We start from the raw sequence: 10,723 nt of genomic DNA, 5'->3' as shown, positions 1-10,723 counted from the left end.
ACTAAAACAATAGAATGCTAAAAAGGTTAGCCACTAAAATGATAGAATGCTAAAAAGGTTAGCCACTAAAACAATGGAATTCTAAAAAGGTTAGCTACTAAAACAATAGAACGCTAAAAAGGTTAGCTACTAAAACAATAGAACGCTAAAAAGGTTAGCTACTAAAACAATAGAATGCTAAAAAGGTTAGCCACTAAAACAATAGAACGCTAAAAAGGTTAGCCACTAAAACGATAGAATGCTAAAAAGGTTAGCCACTAAAACGATAGAACGCTAAAAAGGTTAGCTACTAAAACAATAGAATGCTAAAAAGGTTAGTCACTAAAATGATAGAATGCTAAAAAGGTTAGCCACTAAAACAATAGAATGCTAAAAAGGTTAGCTACTAAACAATAGAACGCTAAAAAGGTTAGCCACTAAAACAATAGAATGCTAAAATGGTTAGCCACTAAAACGATAGAACTCTTAAAAGGTTAGCTACTAAAACGATAGAACAATAAAAAGGTTAGCTACTAAAACAATAGAACGCTAAAAAGGTTAGCTACTAAAACAATAGAATGCTAAAAAGGTTAGCTACTAAAACTATAAAACGCTAAAACGTTTAGCCACTAAATCAATAGAACTACGACTAGTAGTAGTAGTAGGCTAGTATTTTTGCACATTTGCCATGCTTTTGCCTTATTATATAAAATTTGTCAGAGATTTCTTTTCGTAAAAAATAAATTAATTAATCAATTATAAATATCAAATTATTTAGGGGGGCTTATGAACAGTTTAGGGGGGCTGAAGTCCCTATAAAATAGGCCAAATGACACCACTGATTATACATATGTACTTAATAAGAACATATTTGCCTTTTATTTAACCTCCAAAAGTGTTGTGCTGGATGATAGAGGGACAGACATGAATACAAAAAGAGAATAATAAATACTTATTTATAAAAATTTACTTATAAAAATATTTATTCCGTATCTGATTACTGTACTTATTGTGGAGGAAGCGTTGTGTCCTGATCCCACCCAGCAGCCGTGTTATGTTTACGCATCTCTTGTTCCACTTTCTCCCTCACTTTGTGAAAAGCAGGTCTTTTGCTTTTCAATACTCCCCCTAAAGACTTTCTGTGGAGTACTTTAGGTTCGGACAGTGGGGTACTTTAAGTTTGGACACCGGCATCAAAGGTTCTGAGACCCTTTTTTTTGTTATTTATATATTTCAACCTTCTTGATTTTATGAGCTTATTCCTATTATTATTATTATTGATTTGGACTTTATTGTCGTAGAATTACAACAAACCATCTTTGGGTATGGTTGACGACCATAGGAGAAGATTTCCCACAGAAGAACGCCATAACTCCAGACATCTGACTTTGTGGAGAATTTCTGCAGTATGAGGAAAAACATTGGAAAAATGAAAATGCATTAAAAAAATATATATATATTCCGTCCTGGGTCTGGCACAACAGTAAGTACACTTTAGCAGGCTGAGGAGATCCAACACAACCACTGGATCGACATACAATGTCAGTATAAAGTGTATCATTTATGGGCCTGCAACGACTAACCTGTTTTCACATTTTGTTCACAAACATCTGCAAAACTAATATTTTTGGTCAAATGTTTTATTATCAAAATGTTCAGTTCATTGAGGATATGATGGATATCTACTTTCCATCTCCTAAAAATTACATTTTCCCCCCACAATTCTGCATTTTCAGTTTGAAATATTTATTATCACTTGGTAGTAGCATGCTACATGTTAGCATGACAGCTTTTCAGCTATTTTACTCATGTCAAAATGCAAATATATTCATGGCATTATGCAGGAACACGATAGAGCCGCAGTCGCACAAACAGAACATACATGCTACCTTGCCCGGTACTAGCATACTAAGTATTAGCATGATAGCATTTTAGCTTTTTACCCATGTCAAAATGCAAAAATCTACATGTGTGATGAAGGAACACTAAACAACTGCCCCTGCACTGACAGTACTGAGTGCTACTGCGCCAGGTGCAAGCATGCTAACTGTTAGCATGATAGCATTTTAACTATTTCACTCATGTCAAAATGCATAGAAATACATGGCATTATGTAGGAACACTATAGAACCACCGTTGCACTAACAGAACATAAATGCTACCTTGGCCCGGTACTAGCATGCTAACTATTAGCATAAGAGGTTTTAGCTATTTTCCCTCATGTCAAAATGCAAATATATACGTACATGTGTGATAGAAGAACACTAGAGAAGTACTTACATGACTTAAGATCATTACAGAATCGCTTTTACCATTTTCTACATTATATCACTCTGTGGTAGCATGCTAACTGATAGCATTTTAGCTATTTTGCTCATGTCAAAATGCAAATATATACATGTGTGATAGAGAAACACTAGAGAACTGCATTGGCACTGACAGTGAAAGTGCTATCTTGCCAGGTGCTAGCATGCTTTAGCATTTTAGCTATTTTACTCAGGTCAAAACACAAATATACTGTATACATGGCGTAGGAACACTATACTGACAGTACCAAGTGCTACCTTCGAATAAGTGTTTTATAAATGCTCCATCCACCGACCTCCTTCCACAGAGCTTCAGGGGCGCTCCATCTGACAGGCAGTTTGACCCGTTGGTTATCGGACACCTTGGAAGTAGCCTGAGTCAGCCCAAAGTCGCTGACATTGGCCACCATGTCATCAGAGACCAGGATGTTGCGAGCGGCCAAGTCTCTGTGCACCAGCTTCTTGGACTCCAGGTACTCCATTCCATGACACACGTCACTGTAGATGCAGCGTATCATCCATAAATACAGACATGTACATGCTGGATGCATAGACGTATAAATATACTCACAGTGCAAAGCCAAGCAGCTGGACCAAGCCCAAGGCTGATCGGCCTCTTGTACGAAGAAAGTTGGCCAGGTTTCCCTGCATCCCGTTTAGAAATACACAAAACATTTGTTGTATTCCATATGTACAAAATATCATTTGTCATTTTCATGTGCAGCCGATCTATGCACTCTGTTTATACAACATTATGGTACTACAAACAATATACAACACGTAGGATGAATTATGTCAGGGACCCTTTAAGTCAGGGGTCTCAAACACGCGGCCTGCGGGCCATACTAGTTTGAGGCCCCCGCCTTGATATGAAAGTTCAATGTTAGTGCGGCCCCCGCAAGTTTGATATGGATGCTGTATGGTATCATGTACCCAGAAAAAATTATTACATTTGATTCATGTTCATGTTAAATAACTGTTAATAGTTATCCTCCCTATCCGTGTGGAAGTGGTAAGTTTTTGGCTTTTTAAGTTGAAAGGAAATAACTTGAAGGCTACCGTTTAGGTCGCTAGCTCTCTAGTTTGCGAGTTAGCATGTGTCTCAAGACGCTGCAGTTGCGCAATATGTTGTAAATAAAAAGAGTATGAATGTGACTATAGTCGTGTTTTGTCATGTCTATAAAAAAAGATAAAGAATTATCTCTCAGAAAATACTTAGCAAAATATGTATAAATCAGGGGTTTCAAACATGCGGCCCGTGGGCCAAATGTGGCCCGCAGGACACTAGTTTGAGGCCCCCGCTTTGATATGAAAGTTCAATGTTAGTGCGGCCCCCGCAAGTTTGATATGGATGCTGTATGGTATCATGTACCCAGAAAAAATTATTACGTTTGATTCATGTTCATGTTAAAGGTTAAATAACTGTTAATAGTTATCCTCCCTATCCGTGTGGAAGTGGTACGTTTTGGGCCTTTTAAGTTGAAAGGAAATAACTTGAAGGCTACCGTTTAGGTCGCTAGCTCTCTAGTTTGCGAGTTAGCATGTGTCTCAAGACGCTGGAGTTGCGCAATATGTTGTAAATAAAAAAAGTATGAATGTGACTATAGTCGTGTTTTGTCATGTCTACAGGGCTCTAATAATGCTTTGTTCATTTTAATCTGAAAAAAATCATTTGTTACCCACCAACTATATGTGGTTTCTTAAATTTTTATTATTTGCCCTTTTATTATTATTATTATTAAATTTATTACTGATTGATTTTCTTTATTCTTGATTTGTTTATTTATTTTTTATCTTATTTTGTGCAGAAAAATAAAAAGTAAGATATTTGAGAACAGTGGAATGTTTTATCAGAGCTTTTATTGTAGAAAATCGGAACCAAAGCACTGAAAAAGTTTGTATATTTTTGCCCAGACCATAGCTCCAGTGGCCCCCAGGTAAATTGAGTTTGAGACCCCTGCTTTAAGTGTTAGGAGTAGGGGGTACATATCTGAAGGGGTAGGCCACTGTAAAAAGTGTGGTCGACATGAGTGATGATAGATGCTGAGTGCGTACCTTCGTCATGAGCTCTGTGATGATGAGGAGGCCTTGGTGCAGGATGACACCCAACAAGCCCACCAAGTTTTTGTGCTGTAACTTCCTGGAAGGAGACCAACCAAGACGATGTTCAGGGGATGGAATTCTACAGTGTGCTCGCTTGCTGGGATGCACTCATCTTCCAACTGTTGGAATGTCGAAATGTCGACATCAAACGAGGAAAATGACTTACGTCATCACGGCGGTCTCTTGCAGGATGGCCTGCGCTGTCACGTCACACTTAATGGTCTTGACTGCCACCTTCTGGCCCAAATAGTGGCCTTCAAACACAGCTGGAGGACACCATCATATGTGGAATAACAAACACATGACGTCATTTGCCTTATGTGGACCAAGGAGACAACTTACTTCCTGATTGGTAGAGCAGGATTAGCTGGACTGGACAATATGTTGGACAATATGTTGTCTAGGAGTCTAGGAAACTCTGACAAAAACACAAACATGTCCTAATACGAGTTTAAAATGAATTTTAAAAATTTTTTATAATAATTTTGATAATTTTGAATAAAAATGAATGAAAAAATGAAGTTTTTCCCATAATCCCATAAGGCATCATCAGAGCAATCCATACATTGGGGCATGTAATGATGTCAACTTCCCTCTGGGCTTTGGTCTTCCAGTACATCTGGCTCCCTCTGGTGGACAGAGGCTGCAGCACTTTACCCATTTTTATGCTCTTTTTTCATTTCTGATATTTGTGTATATATATATATATATATATATATATATATATATATATATATGTGTGTGTGTGTGTGTGTTAAGTTGCTGTGTGATGAGTTTAATGTTGTTTGCAACATGGAACCTCCTGCTCCTGTCAAAGAGCTGACTGGTCCTCACTAGTGCTAAGATACAATATGCTATGTGAAAATCATTTTTTTCCTCTAGATTTAGAGAGTACAGCTCATACACCAGAATTTAAGGTAGTCCAAACAGTAGGATAAGGTCACCTCCAAACTCCCCTTCTCCGATGTTGCTTCCCAGTGTGAGGTTAGCGATGTCCAGCAGCCATCCAGCTACAAGAGGAGACGTTTCTCATCATGTACTGCATGGAATATTTAAAACAGCACACAGAGTTCTGAGTTCTTACCTTTGGAGAACTCGGTCTCAGCTGACTTGGTTCCGTGTTTTTGTTTTGATTTCAGGAGTGTTTGGGCAATGGAGCCCTTGTTGTGAGAGTAGAACTGCAAAGGGAACAAAGACTGGATGACACTTGTGTGCAATCACATTGGACCGTTCCTCTTTTGTCTTCCTTATTTAGAGGTCACGCATGAGTCACGGTGCCTAATAACGTCATAGATTATCTCCGGTGCTTCCATGTTGTGTGTGACGCTGGTTGCCAATACATCCATATTTACTTCCAAAACATTTTTCGCTAATGTGGATGAAATGGAATACTGAGCTTCAACACCACAACCAATTACACTCACGGGAGTAAAGATGACCAGGTCGTACTCACACCAGGCCAATCACCAGGAAGACTCCAACTAAGACTGGAGATATCCCACAAGTAGAATAAAAGAATAGAAGGTCTCGTTTCATTAATGCTATCACTCCTCTCACAAATAAGAACTCCAGTAACCTAGCACAAAACAAAGTACGACTGGGAACCACTCCAAACAAGACGGGAAATAATCCACAATGTCAGTACATTTGCAGTATAATGACATAGCAGAGTACAACACGTTACTGAATTCCTGCGATTCCTCCTTTTGCGAGTAAAATATATAACCACAAAGACTCCAAATTATTTAAAATAATTCTAATTATTCTATTCGCAGAATATAATGTGTAATACAGCTAAGAGACCAGAGTTCAATCCCACCCTCGGCCATCTCTGTGTGGAGTTTGCATGTTCTCCCCGTGCATGCGTGGGTTTTCTCCGGGTACTCCGGTTTCCTCCCACATTCCAAAAACATGCTAGGTTAATTAGCGACTCCAAATTGTCCATAGGTATGAATGTGAGTGTGAATGGTTGTTTGTCTATATCAGGGGTGGGCAAACTTTTTGACTCTCGGGCCGCATTGATATGACAAAAATTACAGGGGGGGGGGGGGGGGGGGGGCAGACTGACCCGCGGGCCGCATTGATATGACAAAATTTACGGGAGGGGGGGGGGGGCAGACTATATATTTTACACGTAACAGTCCACCTGGTATTATTGTATCTGTAAAATTGTCATGCAATCTGCTATTATTATTTATTATTTTATATTTATATTTAAATATTTGAAAAATAATAAAATATAATATTTTAAATAAAATTAAAATTAATTTTATTAAAATTAAATAAAATTAATCATTTTAATAAAAATTAAAATAATAATTATTATATTATTATTATGTAAAATATGCAAATATAACAATAATATTATATATAATTAATATAATAATTACCATTAATATAATAATTATAATAATCATAATAGTTCTAATAATAATTATAATAATCTAATAATAATTATTATTATTATTATGTGCTTGTGTCCCTTTTTTCAGGAGCACTTTGTAAACAACAGACCATGTCAAAAAACGAAATTGATAAAACCATCAAAAGGTTGGCTCAGGCCATGATGCCAGGTTGTATGTTGAGTTTAAATGAAATACTTTGGAAAGATTGGGCGGGCCGTATTCAAACACTTGGCGGGCCGGGTGTGGCCCCCGGGCCGTAGTTTGCCCACCCCTGGTCTATATGTAAAGGATAACAGCAGAACGTGTGCAATCCCTCATCTTGCAAGTAATTAATTAACAGTGGCAAATATTTAGAATCAGCAAGTCTCCACATGCGACTGGAAATATTCTAAATAGCAGAAGAGAATTTGCACCCAGGTCCAAGTCCAGCTCCGGCCTTCCATGAAGAGCGTGAGGTGGATGTTTGTACCTCTATCATGTTAATGAGGTTGCAGAAGTGCTGCTTGCCGTCGATGGTCAGCGTGTTGTCGTGATGCATCACTCGGTAGTGGACGACCTCTCCGCGCACGCTCACGCACAGCACGTAGTCGCCGGGGTGTCGGATGGACTCCCGCACCAGGAACAGGCCGTCCTGCGCCGGCTGCAGCTTGCAGACCGCATCGTGGCCCGAGATCTTCCCGTGAAACCATCTGCAGGAGAAGAGGTGACCAAGTTCAGACCCGGCGTTGTAGGATGTCAAAGCTTGGGGAAGTTGGTCTTCTGACTCGTAAGATGGCGTTTTGTGGAGTGACACAAGTTTCCCGATGCTAAAAACAAACGTGCCGCCACGTCAGCCGCCACACTTCCTTGCCGACATTGAGAGGAAGAGCTCACGTACGGCATGAAGCTGAGGCTGGGATCCACACGCAGAGCTCCTCTTTCACGCACGCTGGCCCCGTGTATGATGCCCTCGTCTCCGGTGGAGTTGTGTCTGGCTTTGTAGCGTCCCTTACTCTAGAACGGGGGGCAGAGCAGGAATCCATACGTCAACTAAAAGGTCAATGTGGCTGCCGACATGGAAAACTGGAAAGGATAAAAATCAAAGCTACGGTCCTCACTTCCTTAGTAACTGTTGTGCCTACGCCAGTAACTACTCTATACTCATTAGTTCCTTAGTAACTACTGTAAACGTATATGCCTTTGTCGCGAGTTCTTCATTAGTTCATTAACCACTCTAAACTTGTGCCTTAGTCATTAGTTCCTATGCAACTATATATTTCTGTGCCTTAAATCCTCAGTAACTACTCATTAGTTCCTCATTAACTACTCTAAACTTGTGCCTTAGTCATTAGTTCCTATGCAACTATATATTTCTGTGCCTTAAATCCTCAGTAACTACTCATTAGTTCCTCATTAACTACTCTAAACTTGTGCCTTAGTCATTAGTTCCATGTGTCGATACATTTCTGTGCCTTAAATCCTCAGTAACTACTCATTAGTTCCCCAGTAACTACTCATTAGTTCCTCATTAACTACTCTAAACTTGTGCCTTAGTCATTAGTTGTATGTATGTATACATTTCTGTGCCTTAAATCCTCAGTAACTACTCATTAGTTCCTCATTAACTACTCTAAACTTGTGCCTTAGTCATTAGTTGTAAGTATGTATACATTTCTGTGCCTTAAATCCTCAGTAACTACTCATTAGTTCCTCATTAACTACTCTAAACTTGTGCCATAGTCATTAGTTCTATGTGTCTACACATTTCTGTGCCTTAAATCCTCAGTAACTACTCATTAGTCCCTCATTAACTACTCTAAACTTGTGCCTTAGTCATAAGTTCCTATGTAACAATACATTTCTGTGCCTTAAATCCTCAGTAACTACTCATTAGTTTCTCATTAACTACTCTAAACTTGTGCTTTAGTCATTAGTTCTATGTATCTATACATTTCTGTGCCTTAAATCCTCAGTAACTACTCATTAGTTTCTCATTAACTACTCTAAACTTGTGCCTTAGTCATTAGTTCTATGTATCTATACATTTCTGTGCCTTAAATCCTCAGTAACTACTCATTAGTTCCCCAGGAACTACTCATTAGTTCCTCATTAACTACTCTAAACTTGTGCCTTAGTTATTAGTTGTATGTATGTATACATTTCTGTGCCTTAAATCCTCAGTAACTACTCATTAGTTCCCCAGTAACTACTCATTAGTCCCTCATTAACTACTCTAAACTTGTGCCTTAGTCATAAGTTCCTATGTAACTATACATTTCTGTGCCTTAAATCCTCAGTAACTACTCATTAGTTCCACAGTAACTACTCTAAACATGTGCCTTAGTCATTAGTTCTATGTATCTATACATTTCTGTGCCTTAAATCCCCAGCAAATACCCAGTTCCTCATTAACTACTCTAAACTTGTGCTTTAGTCATTAGTTCTATGTATCTATACATTTCTGTGCCTTAAATCCTCAGTAACTACTCATTCGTTCCCCAGTAACTACTCATTAGTTCCTCATTAACTACCCTAAACATGTGCCTTAGTCATAGGTTCCTACGTAACTATACATTTCTGTGCCTTAAATCCTCAGTAACTACTCATTAGTTCCTCAGTAACTACTCTAAATGTACCATGAGTTGTTGATAGTTAGTTGTTCAGTACCCAGTGTATTTCTGTGTAGCTTATTGTAAAATGAGACCCCCCCTACAGCTTTAAAAATAGACTTCTTTGCATGAAAGCGTACGATGATGCTGGTGTCAACAATGGTGAGGATGTCTCCTTTTTTGTACGCCAACTCCCCAGGTTTGGGCTTCCTGCGGTCTCCCTTGGCGATGCACTGCGTACCAGCGATCCAGCTCATCTGCAGGTGGACAATAAAAACATCATAGGGTAGGGGGAGGCAACCCATGGATCTTAGGACTCCTTGCCAGGACTCATTTTGGTCATCAGAAATGATTTAATCAAATTCTTAGTTTTATATTTGGACTTCAAAGAGAAAGTGCAACATGAAATAAACTAAAAAGTTTAGGATTAGTCAACTCAAATATGCGTCACATCCATCTCTATGTCCCTTGCCTTTACTGCCGTTACTTCCGATTTAATGGGGGGATTTTTTTTCTCTCCCTTAATAATAACCTATTTCATTTAAAAACGGCCTTTTGTGTACATTAACTAATATTTCCATTTGTTGGAAGAATCTGAAACATTCACAAAATATCAAATTAGCCTTGGTGAAGTTTGGTCACACAATGCAAGTTTGAACACCACTGCAGGATTGGTCAGATTTTCAATGAATGTCAATCAAAACTTTGCAGTACATTCCATTGTACCTGTGTACTTCATCAAACTAGTGCACTGCCTCATTTAATATACAATGTACGTACAGTAAAGTCTTGTTATATCGATATCGGTTATAATGAATTACTGCTTATTACGATACTATTTTCATTTCCCGGCAAATTTCTAGTCTTTTATGATATAATTAGTTCCGTTAGTACGATACCCGGTTATTATGATAATCTGGTTACTACGATGCCCTTTTCATCTCCCGCCAGCCAATTTGGTCTGCTTATATCGATACAAAAGCAGCTTAAATCAATCTTTGCTTAAGGATTTCAATACCAAAAAAGAACACGGCGAACGGCTGCTTCCAGTCAACTTTATTTTTCACACTTCCACCACACACACCGATTCCCGCACTTCCTGGTTCACAGGTCATGCTCAACCCGCCCCACATAGCTGGCCAAACACATGCCTGCAACAGAAGAACCAACTGACATAGCATACACACCTATTCCAACGAAGACACAAGCGTACAAATACATGTATTTAATTGTGTTGTATTCAGATATCTTTTTATCGCTTGCAATTTGGCCAGCTATGTGGGGCGGGTTGAGCATGACCTGTGAACCAGGAAGTACGGGAATCGGTGTGTGTGCTGTGCTC

The 10,723-nt window shown here is 38.8% G+C and overlaps 1 protein-coding gene across 1 annotated transcript; it reads right to left on the bottom strand.

Moving 5' to 3' along the window:
* Positions 1 to 1,189: 1,189 nt before the first annotated feature.
* Positions 1,190 to 9,651, bottom strand: matk (megakaryocyte-associated tyrosine kinase). Its single transcript, XM_078789905.1, has 10 exons — positions 9,522 to 9,651; positions 7,671 to 7,786; positions 7,263 to 7,482; positions 5,473 to 5,566; positions 5,333 to 5,398; positions 4,555 to 4,654; positions 4,341 to 4,425; positions 2,857 to 2,930; positions 2,582 to 2,783; positions 1,190 to 1,380 (listed from the first exon to the last, which is right to left on the bottom strand). The coding sequence occupies exons 1-10, from the start codon at positions 9,636 to 9,638 to the stop codon at positions 1,228 to 1,230; spliced, it is 1,227 nt and encodes a 408-aa protein (XP_078646031.1). The 5' UTR covers positions 9,639 to 9,651; the 3' UTR covers positions 1,190 to 1,227.
* Between the last annotated feature and the right edge of the window lie 1,072 nt (positions 9,652 to 10,723).

Source organism: Doryrhamphus excisus, linkage group LG4 (assembly GCF_037039965.1).
Source record: "Doryrhamphus excisus strain RoL-2023G ecotype Guam linkage group LG4, RoL_Dexc_Guam_v1.1, whole genome shotgun sequence".
NCBI lineage: Eukaryota > Metazoa > Chordata > Actinopteri > Syngnathiformes > Syngnathidae > Doryrhamphus > Doryrhamphus excisus.
This window is presented reverse-complemented; position numbering and strand designations above follow the sequence as displayed.

Excerpts from the sequence above, each read along its gene's own strand:
- matk (XM_078789905.1), bottom strand. The coding sequence starts at position 9,638 with ATGAGCTGGATCGCTGGTACGCAGTGCATCGCCAAGGGAGACCGCAGG. Across the intron at positions 2,784-2,856 it reads CAGCTGCTTGGCTTTGCACT|TGACGTGTGTCATGGAATGG; the intron begins GTGAGTATATTT and ends CTGCATCTACAG. Across the intron at positions 1,381-2,581 it reads CTGAAGCTCTGTGGAAGGAG|AAATTCTCCACAAAGTCAGA; the intron begins GTCGGTGGATGG and ends CTCATACTGCAG.